Source organism: Cricetulus griseus (genome assembly GCF_003668045.3).
Source record: "Cricetulus griseus strain 17A/GY chromosome 1 unlocalized genomic scaffold, alternate assembly CriGri-PICRH-1.0 chr1_0, whole genome shotgun sequence".
NCBI classification, from domain to species: Eukaryota; Metazoa; Chordata; class Mammalia; order Rodentia; family Cricetidae; genus Cricetulus; species Cricetulus griseus.
In genome coordinates this window covers 256,792,465-256,813,900 of record NW_023276806.1, presented here as the reverse complement: position 1 = coordinate 256,813,900, position 21,436 = coordinate 256,792,465, and the positions used below count along the sequence as shown (strand labels likewise).

Here is a 21,436-nt window from a genome sequence, read left to right as displayed (position 1 = left end):
GGGAGGAGAAGACCCTGCTCCAGAATGAGACCCGGGCCTCTCACCCAGAGTGAGAGTCACAAGGAAAAATCTCCAGGCAACCAGGGTGCTCAACTGAGTGAAGCCCAGTTAGCTGTTACTGCCGTGTGTGTGTCTCTCTCTCTCTCTGTGTGTGTGTGTGTGTGTGTGTGTGTGTGTGTGTGTGTGTGTGTGTGTGTGTGTGTGTGTGTGTTGGGGTGTGGCCAAGGACAGTGCTGGAGGCTCAAACAGTGTGGGATAGACTTGAGGACAGCTGTGTGTTCTCCCTAGCTTCTAGTCTCCCTGAAATCAGACTCCAGCTCGATCTTAGAAATGAGTTCAGATGGGCTAGAGACACCTTACTTGGTAGAGTGCTTACCTAGCCACATGAAGCCATGGCTTCCTGGGATATAGCTGGCTCATTAGAATGCGTGGCATACCAACTTAACATGCAGAAAGCCCTGGGTTTGATTTCCAGCATGAATAAACCAGACACGGTAGTGCATGCCTGTAATTCTAGCATTCCAGATAGAGACAGGAGGATCAGGAGTTCAAGGTTGTGTTGACAAGATGACTCAAAAGGAAAGATCCTTGCCATAAAGTCTGATGGCCTGAGTTCAATCCCCAAGGCCCACATGACGGAGCTGAGAACTCACTCACTCATGTCCTTTGACTTCCACACACAGGCTAAAGAATGAGAATACACACACACACACTAAATAAAGAAATGAATGTAATTTTGAAAATGTAAATTAATGGCTAACACACTTTTCATTTCAGCACTAGGAAGCAGAGGCAGGAAGGTCTCTGGGTTTGAGCCCTGTCTGGTCTACACAGAGAGTTCCAGGCCAGCCAGGGCAACATAGTAAGAGACTGTTTCAGGAAAGAAAGAAAGGGAGGGAGGGAGGGAGGAAGGGAGGGAGGAAATTTAAATTAATTATTAAAAATTCAGGATAGTCACTGGCTAGCCTGGGATGTGAGTCGTTGTCTAAAATGACCCGTGCTCCCCACATCCTCTTGCTTCTTCACGTCTAGGTGTTAGAGCTGCTGTGCCTCTGCCCTAGGGCCCAGCTCTAGTCCTCCCCTCCAGGGCAAGGAGTAACCAGGGCCAAAGGAGCAAGTCCTTGACGTCCACACTGTTGTCTTCCAGACCCAACTGCAGAGCTGTCTTCTTAAATTCCGAGTCCACTTCTAACTTGTTCTCTTCCTGGTCATCCTTCCCGAGGCAGCCACTGTGGGGCATGTTCAGGAGCCCCAGGGCTAGCCAAGAGGCAGCTAGCTGTTTATAGGTAAGAGCAAGGGTATAGACGGCTCTGGGGGTTTGTGTTGGGGCTCCTGTGAGTAACAGGGTCAGGTGGGTGGGGACGGGGCATAAGCTCCAACTTTACTCTCACTGCAGGACTGACACCTCTTACCCCATAACCTTTCCATTCAACATCACCTACGTGAGTCAGTCAAACCTGCACTGCCTTTTCTGGGCCTCAAGTTTAGGAATGAGCTCCCAAAATGGCTGGGCAGGCTCTACCATAGGGCTGAAGCTGCCTTCAGCTATTTCATTGAGTGCCCAGGTGACCAAAGGGACTGGAGGGAGGGGCCTGGTGAAGACAGGCCTCTCCTGCAACTCAGGGATGCCTCCCCTTGGCAAGGCCAGGCCTGTGTGACTCAGAGGGTAGGGCAACCTGGGGAGCTCTCACTGCCCTGGGCACCCCCAGACCTGTCCAGCCAGTTTGCCCGTATTTACCACATGGGAATTTAACTTCTAATTTCTCATAAGCATCAGCCTGGGGATGACCGGATCAGATGGGGTGGGGAGGTCACCCCAGAGGGTAGTACAGTTTTTCTGTCAGCCACTGCTCAGGTTAGCTCTTGGAAGCATAGAGCTTGGGGCTCCATCTCCCCTAGGATGTAGGGAGGGGACTGTTCTTCCAGAGGCCTGTGGCAAAGACCCTGCTCTGTCTGTTTTGAGGCTGGGTCTCTCTGTGGATCCCTGGCTGTCCTGGAACTCAGATCCCCCCACTAGTGCCTCGAGTACTGGGATTAAAGGTCTGGGTCACGGAGCCTGGCCCCTGTTGATCTCGTCCAGTGGTTTTTTCTTATTGTTATCATCATTATCACATTTATTTATTCCGTGTGCAAGTGCCATGCACACAAATGACTCACGAGGTCAGAAGATGACTCTGAAAAGTCATCTGCCTCCCTCTACCATGTGGGTTCCAGGGATCCGACTCAGGCCATCCGTCAGACTTGGCGGCAAGAGCCTGATGCACTGAGTTGTCTCACAGGCCCAGATCTCTGTGTTCTTAGTCTCCACCCCACACCAGGGAGAGAACCCAGTGTACTCTACATGTTAGACAAGTGTTCTGTTACTGAGCCACAGCCCAGTTCTTACTTATCTTTATTTTGAAACAAGGTCCTGCTACCTGTAGCCTAGACTGATCTCCAACTCTCAGCCCTCCTCCCTCCAGCTCCTGAGTGGCTGGGATCTCAGGCATGCAGCACTGTGCTGGCAGTACATTCTCATCTTGGTGATGGCTGAGGTCCACACACTTCTGCTGTCTAGTGGCTTTAAACCAGCCCCCAGGACAGGTGGGTGGACCTGGTGGATAGAAAGCAGACCTCCTCCAGGAAGGTTGATCTCCAAGAAGCAACCTGAGCTTGTATAAGTTTGCCATGCCCCTTCCTGTGCCATTATAGAATCACTTAGCACAGAAAGTCACAGTTGGGACACCTACAGGACCATTCACAGTAACCCCATCAAAGGGCAAGGAATCAGAGGCCTGGAGAGAATAAAGGCCTTGCCCTCTCTATCACTCCACAAGCCAAGGCAGGGCTGGCATGAGGGACAGGTACCTGATGATCAATCCCAGGGCCCAGTCTGGTCAACAAGAACCCAAGGGTCAATTTCATGTTTGGCCTTTAGTTATGGACACTTGAGAAAAAAGTTCTTAGAGTCAGGCCATCTGACTCTTGAAAGGGACTGAAGATGAGAGGACATTTGGAAGATGGCTCAGGCAGAGCTCAAAAACCCTTGCTGGACCTGTCACCTGTTTTCTTGCCTCTTGGCCTGGGTGTGCCTTCTGCAGGTGGGAGGGTAGGGAAGGGCTGAGGTCCTCAGAGGTTTAATACAATGTCAGGCAGAAGGGGCCAGGCTCAGGCACTGGCCCAGGGCCCTTCCCACACCGACATGGGGCTGGGGGCCGGTGTCTGTACATGTGTGTGAGCCCACACACACCTGGGGCACTGGAAGAAAGCCCAGAGCTATGGAAGGGGTCTGAGATCAGATAGGATAAAATGAGCTGCTCAACGGCTCTTTTCCCAGAGCAGGTGGTGAGCGACAATGCTCGAAGCTACTGTAGACCCGTAACCTGAAGCAGGATCGGAGCTGCAATTAGGCCAAGGGGTCTGAATTTAAAGCACACCAGAGAGAGACAGGGCTTCAGTGGGGCCCGAGAAGCCTCAGCTAAGACCCATCTTAGACTCTGTGAAGTCATTTCATCAAGACCTTGAAGGGTCCAAGAGCCAAGAGGCCACAGGACTGGGATCGAAGGGGCCAAGCCATGGAGATGAGAGTGGATGTGTGGGGTCCTGACAAGAGCTACCAGCACGGAGGAGGGAAGGTTAGGGTAGTCTGAGGGGCGTTGGCTCTAAGGTCTTGGCTTTGCAGGACCATAAGCAAGCCGGCTATATCCTATCTCAGGACTACAGTCCCTGGGTGTAAAATGGATTTTGGCAAGGGTTTTGGAAGGGATTGCCTTTGTTCATATGTGTGATCTCTGGAATAGCGATCACAGAGTGGGTGGGATAGACAGGCAGCTCCACCTGCCACTCCTCACTTGACCGGCACTGAAGGAATGTGGTAAATGTCCCCTTCTGGTTCAGTTAGTTCCCTGCTCTGTAAAGGATGTCCCCATGGACCTAATCGGGCTTCAGCTGTTGGTTTGACATGTGTCTTCTCTCCCGTTCTCCATAGTGGGGCCTTCCTGCTTTGTCCAGAAAGAATGCTCCCAAGGCAAGTCCCCAAGAGGCCCTAGTACCCCAATCCTGAGCAATCCTCCAAACCCAGACCTGTCCTGAATCTTCCACTGGCCTCCCTAGGGTCTGCCCAAATTGGGAGTGGGAGGGTGGGGGAGGGAAATAACAGCACGGAAGGCCCAAAGTGAGTGGGAGACTAGGAGACTGGAGGGGCCTCACTGACCCTGTAATCATGGTCTTGAGGTCATGATTGAAGGACCAGTCCAGGGGCAGGTATGTGGAGCAGTCTCCACACCACCATCCCCCAGTGGAGCTATGAATCAGTGCGGGCACAGACTGGAACTCACTTCTAAAGTAGGATAGCCCTCACACACAGCTGTACACATCTCAGGGAGTCATGTGGCCAGGATTTTGGTTGTTTTGGTTTTTCCCTTTGATTTTTCAAGACAGGGTTTCTCTATGTAGCTTTGGATCCTGTCCTGGAACTCACTATGTAGACCAGGCTGGCCCCGAACTCATAGAGATCCACCTGCCTCTGCCTCCGGAGTGTTGGGATTAAAGGTGTGCACCACCACTGCTAGGCTTTTAGCATTAATCTTGATGGGTCGGTTTGTTTGTTTTGAGACCCAATCTCACTATGTTTTGAGACAGCATCTCACTATGTAGTCCTGGCTGGTTTGGAACTAGTAGAGACCCACCTGTCTTGGCCTCCCAAGTGCTGGGATTAAAGGGGTGTGCAACTACCACCGGGCCTTCCTTTTGGTTTTTCGAAACAATGTTTCTTTGTATAGCCTTGGCAGTCCTGGAACAGTCCTGTTTTTGTTGTGCTTTTTCTTATTGTTTGCAGGGACAATTCTGTGTCTGTCTGTAGGATGCTTTTGTTGTTTTTTTTTGGGAGGGGCAAGGTCTCATGTAGCCCAGGCTAGCCTCAAACTCCTTATACAGTTAAAGATGACCTTTAACTTCTCAACTTTCTTCCTCTATTTCCCAAGTACAGCGATCACAGATGGGCTCAAACAGTCCTGGGTATTTTGTTTGTTTGTTTTTGTTTTTTGTAATGCTGGGGACTGAATCCAGGGCCTCATGCCAGCATTTTGCCAACTGAACTACAGCCCAGCCTCAGAGATCACTTTTGTTTGTTTGTTTTTTGTTTTGGTTTTTCGAGACAGGGTTTCCCTGTGGCTTTGGAGGCTGTCCTGGAACTAGCTCTTGTAGACCAGGCTGGACTCGAACTCACAGAGATCCGCCTGCCTCTGCCTCCCAAGTGCTGGGATTAAAGGTGTGAGCCACCACCGCCCGGCTTCCTGAGTAGTTCTTTGGGGTTTCTTTTATTTATCAAAGAGCAAAATCCCAACTCTGGCCTTTGAGCTGTCAGTTTGGGGCCTGGAGCGATGGTTCACAGCTCTCCAAGAGGACCCAGCTTGATTCCCAGCATCCACATGGCCTCTCACAAGTGCCTGTAACGCCACCGCTAAAGGTTCCGACACCCTCTTCTGGCCTCTGGTATGCAGACGTACATAATGGCAAAACACCCATACAAATAAAAATAAATACATATATACATGTACACATATGTGTATATATGCACACACAATATGCACTGTGTTTTGCTGGGCAAATTGTAATTCCAGCACCTGGGAGACAGAGGCAGGAAAGTCATTAAAGATCTAAATAGCGAGTTTCTGGATAGCCGGGCCTAGCAAGATCCTATCTTGGAACAAAAGATGAGAGTTTTCAGTTTCCTGTAGTTTCATACACACAAACAAATCTCTTGAATGCCCTTCTCCCAAGTGTCACTACTCTGTCAGATGAGGGAGTTCAGATGACACCTCTTCCAGGAAGCCCTTCTTGACTACCCATTGTAAATACACTGGCTGCCTCTGGCTGGCTGACATTCTAATAGGTGGTATCTCCTACAGTGGGCACAGAAAGCAGCAGTGCCAACTACGCCACCTCTGCACCCAGGCTCTGGCAGGAAGCCAACAGCCATCCCGCTGTGCACAGAGTTATTGCTCACCACTAGGTGCCTCTCCCTAGTCCCAGGCTTCCTGAGGCTCAACCTTGCCTCCTCCCAGCAGCCTCCCTGGGTTGGCATCAGGAAGGAAGCCGGGAGACAGGATGAGGCTGACATCTGTGGCAGGCGAGGTGCCCACCCTGAGTGGACTTGGGAGCTCAGGCCTGGGCACTGAACGCACTCACCAAGGGAAGGAAGGTCAGAAGGGGCCGGACTCTCGGCCGGGCTTTCAGCGTGGCTGTTCCGGATTCACTCACAGTGTTGAACCGACTGTCTCCATAATAGATCCCATCTAAAGGACAGAGAGGGGGACAGTGAGCTGGGGATCAAAGAAGGTGACTGGGCCACCTGCAGATGGGGGGGGGCGCACACCAGGCCTTGGGGTTGCTGGCTTTGACTCAGCAACACCCCTGTAACACAGTAAGAGCCCAAGGATAGGGGGTGTGCTGGTGGGAATTCTAAGGTTGCTGTGGAAGGGACTTGGGACCCATAGCAGCCACCAGTCTCCCAACACCCTCCCACATACCCTGCTAACCCTCCACATTCACACAGCACCTGCCCTGAGAGCTAGGCTGAGGCCAGAGCTTATCTCTCACAGAAGTAAAGAAGCTCGATTCTCTCAAGTATTTGCATTTCTAATCCAGAACAAGCAGATCAGAGGATTCTATCTGCGTTCCCTGTAGCCAACACCCCCTCTCTTGTACCCTCTAGGTCAAGTGCTCCCTGGCCCCAAACCACCAGTGTGGGTCTGTGCTTGTCTTGTTTCAAGGGTTAAAAAACAAAACAAAAACAAAAAAACCAACAGCTCTGCCTTTGACTGTACACGTTGTTTAACCTCCCTGGGACTCAGTTTTCCTGTCTGTAGAATGGAAGTGATGGTGCCAACCTTACATAACAGCTCTGAAGTACAGATGTGGCCAGTATATAGAGGGAGTGAACAAATGTGGTTCCCTCCCCCAAGGGAAGATGACACACGACGGACCCTCCTTTTCCTCCAGAACCTGCTCTGCAATGTTCCTGTTCTCAACCAGTCTTCCTCATGACCTTTGACATCGTTGATAAGAATTCAGCATTTCCTCCCAGGTTCATACTGTCACATCTACAGGCCTCCTGCTTTATGGGTCATAAGCACAAAGGCCATTGTCCTATTTAACAGACTGCAGGAAATGAGGGACCTTCTCCTCCCCATCCAAAGAGGAAAGAGGTCAGCATCCCAATTAAATAAAGCCTGTTGTAATGGTGCACAACTTTAATCTCAGCACTCAGGAGGCAGAATCAGGCAGAGTTCCAGGACACCCAAGTCTACATAGTGATACCCTGTCTGAAAGAAATAAACCCCAATTAACCAGATTCCTGTTGCCTGTCACATGCAAAATCAGGGACTGCTTTTCTCCTCACACATTTGAGGAGGAAACAGGAAGAAAACCCAACAATTCATTCAAAACAGAAGGAGCTAGGCTGGTGGTGCGGCTCACCGAGTACAAGGTATTGCTTCCCAAGCCTGCTGACTGAGTTCAATCCCGGGACCCACATGGTGGAGGGAGAGGCCTGACTCTTGCAAACTCCATGCACACAACCTGGCATAAATATTTTTTTAAATAATTATTTTATGTACATTAGTGTTTTTCCTGCATGTATGTCTTTGTGAGGTGTTGGGTCCCCTGGGATTGGAGTTATAGACAGTTGTGAGCTGCCATGTTGGTGCTGGGAATTGAATCCAGGTCTTCTGGAAGATCAGCCAGTGCTCTTTATCACTGAGTCCAACACATAAATATTTTTTAAATGTAATTTAAGAGAGACTAGGCTAGCAGGGAGGGCCTTGAAGCATCTATCCCTCCACCCATATCCAGAGCCCTCCAGAGGAATCTGGGTTTTGGATGTGACAATGGTGTGCAGCAGTGGGAGGGGCAGAGCACATTCTAGACTCTGCACCTCCCCAAAGGTGCCCAAATAACAGGCACCTCTGTGTCCACCATTGCTGTGGGGCGCAGTTCTCAGTGCTTCCTGGAGCATTGTGAGTGAACATGATCCCCCAGTCTGGGTTGCCAGGCTCCAGTCTGAAGACTGTGGACACAGACTGTGGCCAGGGTGCAGCAGAGAAGAAGCTGAAAACCACAGATGGCCAGAAGAGAGCTGGTTCCAAGCCTGACCCACATGTACCCAGGAGGGTGAGCACTCTGCCCTCACATCTTACAGTCTCAAATATTGGTGCTTGAGAGACCAAAAAGAGAGGAATGCTCTGAGCTTAAGGCAAGCATAGAATATACAGTGACTTCTGGGCTACACTGAGACCTTGTCCCAAAAACAAAACAAAAATTTGGGCTGGTGAGATGGCTTAGTGGGTAAAACTGCCTACTGCTAAGGTTCACGACCTAAATGCAATCTCCAGAACCCGCACATACATATATATGTGCATATGCGCGCACGTGTACACACACACACACACACACACACAGAGAGAGAGAGAGAGAGAGAGAGAGAGAGAGAGAGAGAGAGAGAGGAGAGACACTCCTTATATAGCCCTGACCTGGAACTCACAGAGACCCAGCTGCCTCTGCCTCCTGAGTGCTGGGATTAAAGGCATGCGCCACCATGCCCAGCAAAAATAATTTTAAAAGAAAAAAGGGCAAAGCTAATAGGAAAAGTAGCAGTGGCTACACTGACAGGCCTGTTCCAGGCCCTCCCTCAAGGCAATAAGGCTCAGTCCCTGCTAAGTGAGGGACAGCATCAGTGGAGGACTGTGTGGCCCACATAAGCCAGGTCTTTCAAGAGCTCAGGGTCAAATTGTTTTCCCCAGACTCAAGGTCAAGGACCAGAACTCTGTAGAATGCCAGGAGCCCACCCTCGTGGAGTTTCCTCCTAAAGTAGCTGAACTCTGCGGATCACCAAGTGGGCCTTACTGAAAAGCAGCCCCATCTTCGGGCCAGGCGGGAGACAAGGAGGGAAGAGAGGAAAGGAAGGGGTGAAGGTGGCTGGACAACAGGACCCGTGACACACAGTGACAGGCCCAGTTAGAACGCCGGGCCTGTCTTCTTGGCTGTCTGCCTGCTGGAAGGGGTCTGGGAGTGCTGGGAAGGCAGGAGGGATTCAGAGGGCAGGAAAGGACAAAGACCTGCACCCAGAGTGAGAAGCTTCCAGAAGGAAGGGGAGAGGGCCCTCAGGAGTGTCCTGTTTGCTGAGAGCCTTGTGAGCACAGACAAACCAAGGGCTGGGAGGACAGTCCAGCAGGTAAAGACCCTCGCTGACATTGATCACTGGGACCCACATGGTGGAAGGAGAGAACTGACTCCTGCAACTGTTCTTTGCTTCACACAATTGCACTGAAGACTCTTCTCTCTCTCTCTCTCTCTCTCTCTCTCTCTCTCTCTCTCTCTCTCTCTCACACACACACACACACACACACAAAACCACCACCACCACCACATCAAAAGTAATTTTAAAAGAAAGCCCAAAGAAATCACGAGCACACATCAGCATCACCACCATCATCACTGATAAGAGTTTAAGGACTTTATGAATCGGGTCACGTCACCTGTGCCCATGGGTAAGCATCATCAGGAGGGAGGTGGCCTCTTGCTTTCTTGCCAGGGTCCATTGTGAGCTCTGATGCTCAGGGCTGCTGGCACATGGATACACTGAGGCCCACATCAGAAGGGCCTGAATCAAGGCCACACGGGCCCAGTGGTGCCAGGGTTTACAGGGTCCCAGACAAGCCTCCAGCACAAGCTGTGTGGTGTCTCACACGGCCTGGGGCTCGATGCCTTCATAACAGGCATGTCTGGTTCTCTGGCCTGGGGTGGGGCATGCATGTGCCTCTGTATGCGTTTTACCTGGGAAAGCTGAGGAGTCACCACAAGCTGCTTAGACTCTGAGTCCTTTTTTCCTACCCTCAGCCCAAGAGGAGGAGCCCATGGGATCTTCTGTATGTCTCTTCCCACAGAGCTCAGGTTGAAAGCCTTTTAGTAAACTGCTTTTCGTTCCCCAGGCCCAAATCTGGCAATGGATCTCCATGGCCATTGGCATAGAGACACTCTGGGACAGTGACTTAGCTCATTTTCTCTAAATCCTAATCTGTCCAAAGAAGCAAGAAAACTAACCAATAAATAAGTAAATAAACAAATGACCAACATATATTAAGCTATTGATATTTAGTATACACTATGACATAGGCACTTCTTTTCTTTAGGCAAGGTCTTACTCTAGCCCAGGCTGGCCCAGAACTCACTGGCCTGAGCTGCCCTGCCTGGTGTAGGTGGTATTCTGTATCTTGCACTACAGGCAACTGAACCTGAGCCTTGTGTCTGCTAGGAAACCACTCTGCCTACCACTGAGCTAAACCCAGAGCCATAGGGCCCCACACCCCAGGCTCTCGCCTTCCTCTTAGCTTTCACACACCCTGTAGGGGAAATACTTTCTACAAAACATTTTAGAATGTGTTAGTGTGTGCATGTTCTTCTGCATATGTGAGCCAGTGTGCACCTTTACATGGGTTCTCGGGATTGAATGCAAGTACGCAGCGGTACCTTCTCCACTGAGCCATCTTCTGCGCGCACACACACACACACACACACCCCGCCCCGCCCCCAAGCTGGAAGAGGTTTTATGCTCACAGTACTACAGCTGGTGAGCAAGAGGGGCCAGTACTCCAGTACTCAGGGGCCAGCAAGCAACATGCCTCTAGAATCTGCTCCCTCTGGTCATAGCCAGCATAGTAGGGGAAGAATGAAGAGTTTGAGGGTCAGTCCATAGTCAGTGTAGTCCACAGGGAGGCAAATGGTCCTAGGAGGTATCCCCAGGTTCACAGCTCAGTTCCTCTAGACAATACCTATGGACTTCCAGCACTTTCTCAGGCTCAGTTTCCCCAGCTGTAAAGTGGGGATAATGACTCCTGCATTGTAGGACGCATTCCAAGCTCATGGCAACGGAGCCATCAGGGGTAAGAAAAGGGCTAGGGAGCCCCAAATTGCCAGGAGCCCCCGATGACCTCCAGAGCACTGACCATAGATCTACTGGATTTCAGGGGCGTAAGAAGAATGGGATTGTAGTTTAGGGGACTTGTGGCTTTGACCCAGAGTAACTTAGAACCCCCAAGCATACCCCCGACTTCTGCCACATGGCAGACACACAGTGGGGCCTGTACAGTGGGGTGGGAAGGTTGGGGCTTCCAGTCTTCTACTACTGGAGAATCACCTGCTTTTCAGGGCAGCAACAAGGGGTGGCCTTGTGAATGTAGCCCACAAATCACATTAATGAGGCCTTTCCTTGCTAATTAGCAGGTTCACCTGACAGGAACCTGAAAAGGCCAGTTTGTCCCAGCAAGCCCTAGCAGGCCTGACCTAAGCACCAGTGAGAGGCCTTTGTCCAAGGGCAGAGGGGACACTGAAGTTCCAACTGGGATGGAAGGGAGGCAGGGCAGGGGAGCACAGAGCAGGAGTCACAAAAATGGGGAGCAGCCCAAAGGACACCAGTCTAGCATGGGGACTGAAAAGCACTGATTTAGCAAAGGTAGCCCTTATGTCGCTAGGGAAGGTATGTGTCTCAGACCAGGTTTGTAACCTCTCCTAGAACTTGCTAGAACTCTGAACCTCTCCCATCCCAAACCCATCAAATCTGCAGTCTGATGCTCAGCCCCTCAGAGCACCAAGGACTTGATAGAATAGGTGGGTTTTACAAGCTCGGGTGATGAGGACTGATAATGAAGCTATTACTCAGGTTAGGGGTAGAGCACTTGCCTAACATGAGTCAGGCTTGGGGCCCTATTGCTGTTACCTTAGAAGAAAGAAAGAAAAAAAAAACCCTCTACGATTCTATGATCATTATTAACTTAAGGACTGTAGCTGTCGACAGGGTCAAGGAGGGGCCCGATTTCTGGAGTTAGCTACAGCAAAAAGAGGTACTTACACAATGGGGCCACAGTGAGGGTGACAGAGACAAAGAGCGCGAACATATATGTCTGGTGTGTGTGTGTGTGTGGTGGGAGTATGTGCAAGCGTGTGCTCAACCAGGAAGCCACATCCCATCTCTAATAGTGCAGCTCCAGGCTGTGTTTACTCTAGGTGACAGGAGTGTAAACAAGTCTCCTTCACACCCCTGCAAAGCACAAGTCAGCTCTCTACAAGCTGGTGATAGCCCAGCCTTGGCTGGACATAGGCGCTCAGATCCAGGAGGGTCATGGCTTGCTACCCTTTAGTTTGGCCTGGTATGCAAAGTGTGTGGGGGCTGGGGAGGGAGCCTCAGGAAGAAGGGTGCCAGAACCAGCAGCCATCACAGGAATGCCGATAAGGAGCTGGCCACAGTTCATCACACGCTTATTTCTAGCCTGCTGTATGCCCTGCAGGGGTCTTCAGGGGAAAGCCAACAGCTCTGCTTCAGCAGGGGAAGGAAATCCCAAGAATTCCCAGAGCCTCTGGTACAAAGAACCTGGGAAGGAGGCACGTAGGGAATGCTAGTCCAGGTCCTGGGCCTGAGGACTCTGCATCCGATGAGTGTTCGCAGTGGCTGGGCAGGGTAGACCTTGCTCATTTGGTAAAACTGAGCGGAGTCCCCAGCTTCCGCTTGCTGGGATGGGGAGGACCAGCAGCCGGCAAGGAACCACCGAGAAATGGAGCAAAAGCAAGCTTGGGCAGCTTGGTCATGGCGGCTCCAGCAGCTGCTTTTGTGGCCCAGTCTCTTATCAAGTGAGACTACAAAGATCTGTGAAGATTCAAATCTGTTTTCTCAAGGACTTAAAAGACAATCACACATCCTTTGAAGCTCTTGTTTGGGAGGCAGAAGGCTTAATTAGGACTGTGATTGCATTCAGCAGGGCTGTAATCGCCAGATACATGGTCTAGAAAAATTTACCCACCACCACCTATGCCTGTTTGCATTTTATCCGAACCCAGCCTACCCTTGTGCAAACAGACCGGACCTGGGACGTGGCTGTAACCACATGCCATGCAGGCTCAATTCCTTCACATACCTGGACATGGATTTCTGATTCCCCAACCTTCATCTACCCCCTGTCCCCCAACACTGAAAACCAGGCAGATGCCTCAGTCTCAGGGGCCTTTAGACCTGGAATGATCCACCCCTTTGAAACCTCGGGGTGGTCTCTTCATGCCTGTTTCCTTTGGAGTACAGCCATCTGAGGACAAGGAAATGAAGTAGGCAGGGACAGGCAAAGTTCAGAGTGGGAATGAACCAGGCACAGTGACACACACGCTTGTGGCCCCAGCTATTAGCAGGCTGAGGCAGGAAGATCAATGGAGTCCAGGAGTTCAGGGCCACCCTGGGCCCCATCTCAACAAAATCAACAAAAAGCTGCAATGACCTGAGAGTAACACACAGTGATTTAGAAACTGCTGGAGAACTCTCTGGAAAGGCTGTCAACAACTACTTTAGACTTTAACAGTCTCTTGCAGCTACTTATGTCCTCACTGAAGCAGTGTCCTTGTTTGTTTGTTGAGACAGGGTTTCTCTGTGTAGCAGCTCTGACTGTCCTGGAACTCGCTTTGTAGACCAGGCTGGCCTCAAATTTAGAGAGATCCACCTGCCTCTGCCTCTCAGAGTGCTGGTATTAGAAGTGTGTGCCAGGCCAGTTTCCTTTTGTGTTTTCAAAGGTTGCCATATACAGGACCTTGGGCAGTCCCTCTAAAACAGTGGTTCTTAATCCCTTTGAGGGTTGAGTATTGGATGTTTACAGTTATGAAGTAGCAATGAAATAATTTTATGACTGGGGGTCACCATAACATGAGGAACTGTATTAAAGGGTGGCAGCATTAGGAAGGCTGGGAATCACTGATCTAAGCAGCCTCAATACCATACCCACTGAACAGAAAACACTGAGGCCCAGGGAGTTAGTACTATCACAGGGGATGGATGGATGGATGGATGGATGGATGGATGGATGGATGATAGATAGATAGATAGATAGATAGATAGATAGATAGACTGGCAAATCCACTGCCATCCATCCCAGAATTCTGAGCACCAGTTGCTTCCCTCTTCAACCCCAAGAACAGTAAGGAGGAGGGATATTCTCATGCCCGTGAACACCCCAGGGAACACTCCAGAACACAGGCGAACCAGCCTGCTGGGTTTGTGCTGTCTACCCCCGAAACCCCAGCCCAGTGCAGACACAGCCTAGCTGAGTCAGCTGAAGGCCTGGCCCTGCCCTGGGGACAGGGAGGAGCTGCCCCTTAGATTCCTGCCCTGCCTAGACTGGCAAGAGCTGACAGGATACCCTGTCTCTCCTCTCTCCAGGACTGATCCCTAGCAACAGTCTGGTCATCCAGGGAGAACAGAGAGGGAGTGTGGGAAGGCTGTTCTGAGACTCTCTTTGGAGAGGAAGTGGGGAGCTGGCTATTTAGGCATATACCCTCTAGTCCAATTCACCTAAGATCCCTTTTGTCCAGAGTGAAGTCTGCAAGCTTGCTGAGAGTGCCAGCTCTACCTGGGTTCAGATGTTGGCTCTCTCACCAGCAAGACTCTGGGGTACTAGAAATTCTCAGACTTGTTTGGTTGTGACAGCTCTACTGAAAAGCATCTGTTTGTACCCTTGGGGACAATTGCAGCTCTACCATTTAAATCTTGTGATTTTCAACAAGTTTTGTAACCTCCCTAGTCCTTGGTATCCTCATCTGGAAAGGCAATAATAGTATCTTACACTAGACAAAAGCTCGGTGAGTCAACAGCAAACATTTTAGGAGAGCTTGCACCTAGGGAAGGGGGGGGTGACAGTTTGCTATTGATGTCTTCATTCAGCCAAGGTGTTGGGGCCTCACAGAGTACTCTTGGAGTAGGCTTGCCTATAAGAGTAAGCAAGTTCCTAGGACATAACCCCACTTTGCTCTGCTCGATTTCCTTTTGCTGCAGCTTATGCTCTGCCCAGAATAACCCTGAGGTCCCCTTAGAGGCATCTCTTCTCTCTTCCTCAGGCACCTAAAGACTGTCTTACAGCAAAGGCCCCCATAGGGCAGGTGGGCATGCTGCTAGTTGTGTTTGCTTGCTGATAAAGGTCTTTAGATCAGGCAAAGGTGACACCTTATATTTATTGTTTTTTGAGACAGGGTTTCTCTGTGTAGCCCTGGCTGTTCTGGAACTCACTCTGTAGACCAGGCTGGCCTTGAACTCAGAGAGATCTGCCTGCCTCTGCCTCCTGAGTGCTGGGATTAAAGGCGTGCACCACCACCGCCCTTCGAGAGGTGATATCTTGTTTCTGCCCTGGTCCCTAACATAGAATTATGGGTGTCAAAGAACCCATAGCACCAATGAGGTTGCAATGTCTTCTGTGGTCCAGCACGATAGCTATAAAGGTGATGAAGACAGATAAATTAGGGGAGTGGGAGACACACCTTTGTCTCCCTCTGCAGACCCCAGAATCATGTCTCAAAAACAAGACGTGAATACCACCATTTCCCTGGGTTCTACTCAGTGAAGAGTGCACAAACCGTAGATCAAGGAAGAGATAAGGTGACACATAGCCAGACCTGGGGCAGAGCCAATTTGTTTCCACAAGTTTGCAACCACCCTTGACTCAAGGGCCCCCTGCTTTCCACTGTTCCACCTCTGACTCCTTAATCTGAGACCATAGACAACCCAGACCTAAGTGGACCTCGCACGAGTTTGTGACCCCCCCCACTCCCACCCCGCCAAACAAAACACAAACCAAACTAATTCAGTGTTACAAATGGCTGGCAACCTGTTAGCAGTGACTTGCTTCATTGCTGACTTTTCTTACCCAAACAGAAGAGCACCTGAGGCAGGCTGTGGGGCAGAGGAAGCGGAAAGGGTGAGAGACAGATGCCTACATCCCAGGAGCACTTCTGACTCAGAGAATGCGGATATGCAGTGGGGTGGGAGACACAGCAAAGACAGCCACACAAACCCCACCAAAGGTTGAGAAGGGGGAAGGGAGCCGATGGCAAGTGAGGGCGGCGGGGTTAGCCGGCCTTGCTTTAGGGGGTCCCTGCACCGCTCTGACTCGGGCTGCCGGCCCCTCCTTCCCCTTCCTAGCATCTCCTTGGCCCGTCCACAGGTTCCAACGTGTCCCTGCCCCTGCCCGCCTTCCCAGCGCCCAAGTGACGCCAGAGCCGGTCGAGAAGAGCCGCCACCGGGAGTTCGCACTTGTCCCCCGCCTCCTACCCTGGGGTGCACTTACCAAAATCCCTGGTTCCCTCTTCCTGGGCCTCTTGGGTGAAAATCCAGGGTGGGTTGGTGGCGTAGAGGGACGTGGCGGCAGAGTTTGTATGCTTCTTCCCAAAGAGTTTGCTGAAGGTGCCCTGCATCGTCTGGCTCTTTTTCATGCTGCTGCAGGCCTCTCTGTCCCCGAGGGAAGGACCTTGCCTCCCTCGCCCTGTCCTGCCCCTGATTGAACTCCGCAGCGTCTCCACAGGGGACACTACCAGGCCATGGCCCCCAGCCGCGCTCCCCGCCCGCGCACCCCGCGACAGGTGGTGCGGGCGCCGCCGCCGCTCGCCTGGAAATGCGAGCTACCTGGACAGGTAAGAGGCTGCCGCTGGGACCGGGCCCCGCCCCGCCGCGCAACTCCTCGGGCCACATTCCTGCCTCCTTCTACAACAGCCCATTGTTGGCACGGTGCGCTGGGCTGAGGACCTCGCCCGGCCCACGCCCTGCCTGGGAGAAGAGAGGCCCCTGCCCCGGGTTCCCCACCGGCCCGCCCAGTCCACCACCTTTTCCCAGGGCCAGGAAAGGCCTGAGGCTAGTCCCTTAACTTCTGTGGGCTGTTCCTGAGCAGATCAGGGTGGGCTGTTTAGAAAGGTTCTTGTGTCCCAGAAAAGGGACCTGCCTGGCCAAGCCAGCATGAACTAGCATCCCGTGGGCCCCTCTGACTTGTGGGCAGGAGAGTTGGATGAATACAAGCAACTACTGTAAAATAGCAAAAAGGTAGCGAGCAGGGCTCCACAAGGTAATGTAAGCAAACAAAAGCACTTGAGAGACAGAGGCATAATTCAAGGCCAGCCTGATCTACACAGGAAGTCACAGGCCAGCCATCATTAAGAAAGGTCTGTACCGCCCGCGGGATGTGGTGGTGCACGCCTCCCCAGCACTGGGGAGGCAGAGTCAGGCTGATCTCTGTGAGTTCAAGGCTAGCTTGGTCTCCAAGAGCTAGTTCCAGGACAGGCTGCAAAGCTACACAGAAAAAGGAAGGAAGGAAGGAAGGAAGGAAGGAAGGAAGGAAGGAAGGAAGGAAGGAAGGAAGGAAGGAAGGAAGGAAGGAAGGAAGGAAAAGAAATGCCTGTACCACTCTTGAAAACACAAGGAAGAAACTATCCTCATGGTTAGGGCTCCAAAGAGAAAGAGATCTTAATAAATACATACATTATTATCTTATTATATGTAGGGGGCAGGGTATCTCTATTATGTAGCCCTGCTGTCCTGAAGTTTGGTATGTAGAGCACTCTGGCCTCAAGCTCACAGAGATGATCCTTCCTCTGACTCCCATGTGCTGGATTAAAGGCTTGGGCCACCAAACGGCGTTTAATATAGTTTTAATGAAATAGTCTTTTATTTAGTTTTTGACAATCCCATACATACAAACAATTCATCTTGAGCATATCCATGCATGCTCTCTTCCCCCAACAACCCCAGCCCAGCCTTCCTCCCCATCAGGCCCTCTATTTTTTAAATCAGTTGGGTCTAGTTAGTTCTGCTTGTTGGGATGTTGGTGACCTCATTGGCCTGATCTTGTGTGGGTTACCACACTGCAGTCAGTCACTCAGTGCAATGACATAACATTGGAAATTTGGCATTTTGTAGACATCAGATTCTTTTTTCCTGTATTATTATTATTTGGGGTGGGGGGTTTGAGACAGGGTTTCTCTGTGGCTTTGGAAGCTATCCTGGAACTAGCTCTTATAGACCAGGCTGGTCTTGAGATCCTCCTGCCTCAGCCTCCTGAGTGCTGGGATTAAAGATGTGTGCCACCACCGCTCGGCCTGTATTATTATTTTGTGACAAGACATTACTATGTAGCTTTGGCTGACCTGAAACTTTCTGTGTAGGCTCTGAATCATAGAGAGCTGTTTGCCTTGTCCTCTCAGGAACTGGAACTAAAGGCATACTGCATGCTCAACTGTGAGTGCAATTTTTAAAAACCAAATTTGGGGTTCTGGAGAAGGCTCAGAAGAGCTGCTCTTCCAGAGGACCTAGGTTCAGGTCTCAGCACCCACATGGCAGTGGAAAATGATCTGTAATTGCAGTTATAGGGGATCTGATGCCCCCTTCTGGTCTACGTGTGCACTGCATGCTTGTGGTGCACATACATACATGCCGGCAAATACTCATACATATAACATTTAAAAATACGTTTTGGTGGCAGAGTCTTACTGTGTAGCTCTGGATGGCCTAGAACTTGCTATGTAGATACCCAGGGTGGCCTGGGGCTCACAGAGATCCACCTGCTTCTGCCTCCAGAGTGTTGGGATTTAAAGGGCATGTATCAGCAGGCCAGGCATGAATAAAATCTTTAAAATTTTTATTATTATATGAGTGTTTTGCCTGCATGTTTACATGTTTACCACATGCTTCTTGGAGGTCAGAAGAGCACATGGAATCTGCTGGGATTGGATTTACAAATGGTTGTGAACCACTGTGTGGGTGGTAAGAATTGAACCTGAGTCCCTCTTCAAGAACATGTGCTCTTAACCTCGGAGCTAACTTTCCAGCCCTAAAAATAAAACCTTAAAATCCATATCTGGAGCCAGCCTAGTAGACCAGCTTTGTAATCTCTGCTACTTATAAGACTGAAGCAGGAGGGTGCCCAATTCAGAACTATATGAATTGCATAGATGGTTCAAGTCTATCTTGGGCAACTTAGCAAGACTCTCTCAAAATATTAAAATAAATAAAAAGTAAGATAGGGATGCAGCTTAGCACAAGGTTCTGGGTTTAGTTCCCAGTCTCACTGTGCAGCCCTGACTGTCCTGGAAGTCACTGTGTAGATCAGGCTGGCCTCCAACTTACAGAGATCTACCTGCCTCAGCCTTCCCAGTGTTGGTAGTAAAAGCATGCACCACTGCATCTGGCTAATGAATATAAGTTTAAAAATAAAGAAAACCAAACAGATATAAGGTCAACAGTGATAGTGGAGGAAATGTGACATTAATGCCTGGCTTCTATTTGCCCCCTCGGAAGTGTGCATACACCTGAATTCACATGTACTCATATACATCACACACACACACACACACACACACACACACACACACACACACACACACATTATCATTCACCATCCACTCTATAATAAAATTGTCCTTCTCCCTCAAATGTCATTTATTTTTCAGTTCTTGGCCCACGGCATAGTCAAGATCCATATGTTGCCATTTCTCATCCTGCCGCTTTAATCTCTCAATTTAACCGTCTCCTGCCTGTTTGTTTGTTTTCCATGGCAGTGACATTTCTGAGAAGTCCCCTTCAGCTCCAAGAGACAAGAAGAGCCATGCCTTCAGGGCTTGCCACTGTTGGGACGTTGTTTTCCAGGTAAAATAGATGGGCAGGGGTGGAGGAAGGCAGGGGCAGGAGGGTGGAATGGACTGAATTTTTTTGGTAGTGTTGGGAGTAGAACCCAGGACCTCAAACATGCTAGATGTTCTAGGAAAAGGCTCTACCCTGAGCTACAGTCTGAGGGTGTAGCTCAGTTGGGAGAGTGCTTGCCTACCATGCCCAGGTTGTGGATTTGATCCCTTGTGCCACATAAGCTCATCTGGGAAAATATGCCTATCATCCTATCATACAAGAGGTGGAGGCAGGAGGATCAGGAGTTGGCTTCATTGCAAATTCAAGGTCAGCCTGGGCTAGGTCTCAAAACAAACAAACAAGAAGCAACAAGAAAAACCAGAAAAACAATTTTTTTTTTCCAGACAAGATTTCTCTGTAGCTTTGGAGCCTGTCCTGGAACTCACTCAGTAGACCAGGCTGGCCTCAAACTCCCAGAGATTTGCCTGCCTCTGCTTCCCAAGTGCTGAGATTAAAGGCATTCACCAACAATGCCCGGCTCAGAAAAACAATTTTAAAAGCTTGTACACAGGACTCATGGGAGACCTCTCAGTGGCCACGTAGTGAGTAGGTAAGTGGCCACGGAGAGAGTAAGGATGTGTTTTGGCTTTTTTATCCCACAGGGATCTTGAGATCTCAGCAGGAAGACAGGTTTATGTGACTGGAGGTGGCCTACTGTGAATGACTAAGTACAGGACTGCAGTAGCTGTTGCTAACACATAGAGCAGTTCACAAGAGCAGAGGTCAACAGGAGCTGTCTAGTTCAGGAAGGTTTCTAAAAATGGAGAACAGAGTTGGCCTGTGCAGGAAGACACAGATGTCACGGAGACAGGAAGGAGTCCAGTGAGGACAGTGCATAAAGCTATGTAACCCATAATCCCTTTACCTTTTTCTCGCTGGGTGTTGGTGGCACACGCCTTTAATCCCAGCACTCGGGAGGCAGAGGCAGGCGGATCTCTGTGAGTTCGAGGCCAGCCTGGTCTTCAGAACGAGTGCCAGGATAGGCTCCAAAGCTACACAGAGAAACCCTGTCTCAGAAAAAAATAAAATCCCTTTACCTTTTTTTTCAATTAGAATTTTTATTTGTTTGTTTGTTTGTCTTTATGTACAACCTGTATGAATGCTCATAAAAGCCAGAAGAGGGTGTCAGATCCCCCCGGAGCTAGAGAGAAAGGCAGTTCTGAACCACCAGACGTGGGTACTGAGAACCAGCATGGTCCCCTGGGAGAGCAAGAAGCAAACTACTGACCCCCTTGCAATTTTTTAAACCACGTTGATTTACTCGTGTGCCTGTGTGTGCATGAGCATGGCACAGTGTGCCCGTGAAACTCAGCAACTAGTAGAAGTCACTTATCTCCTTCTACCATGTAGGTTCAGAGGGTTGGATTTAGGTCATAAGCTTGGCAGCAGGTCCCTTTACCTCCTGAGCCATCTTGAAGGCTGCCATCCCTTTACCTTTTGTCTTTACATCATAGTTTCCTCTACTGTCCAAATGGAAAGGACACAAGGATCCCCATTAGATCTTGGACATCACCATGGTCCACCCAAGTGTTCTAGATACTTAGGCACATGACAGAGGCTACGTTCTTGGAGGCCTATGAGACATGAGGTCTCTCTTGCTCTGGTTGCTTCTGGGCTCTTAGACCCAGCATGAGGCCTGGCAGAGTCACCATCCATAGCTCCAATCATATGTAACACCCACTGCATTCTTAATCAGCCAGTCTAGCTGAAATAGCAAGTTCCAGGTTCAGTGAGAGACCCTGTCTCAAAAAATAAAGTGGAGAATGATTAAGACATTTAAAGTTAGCCTCAGGGCTGGAGAGATGGCTCAGAGGTTAAGAGCACCGACTGCTCTAGCAGAGGTCCTGAGTTCAATTCCCAGAAACCACATGGTGGCTCACAACCATCCGTTATGAGATCTGGTGCCCTCTTCTGGTGTGCAGATATACATGG

At 50.3% G+C, this 21,436-nt stretch overlaps 2 protein-coding genes across 2 annotated transcripts in view; one reads left to right on the top strand and one right to left on the bottom strand.

Moving 5' to 3' along the window:
• The window catches only part of CUNH6orf132 (chromosome unknown C6orf132 homolog), a 29,787-nt gene extending 13,518 nt beyond the window's left edge, over positions 1 to 16,269 (bottom strand). The window contains 2 exon segments of the mRNA XM_035451993.1: positions 6,169 to 6,275; positions 16,125 to 16,269. Coding sequence (XP_035307884.1) covers positions 6,169 to 6,275; positions 16,125 to 16,269 — 252 coding nt within the window.
• Guca1anb (GUCA1A neighbor) overlaps positions 16,268 to 21,436 on the top strand; it is a 22,377-nt gene continuing 17,208 nt past the window's right edge. The window contains exons 1-2 of the mRNA XM_027389119.2: positions 16,268 to 16,467; positions 19,381 to 19,468. Of these exons, the coding sequence (XP_027244920.1) occupies positions 16,268 to 16,467; positions 19,381 to 19,468 (288 nt within the window). The remainder of the gene's footprint in view (positions 16,468 to 19,380; positions 19,469 to 21,436) is intronic.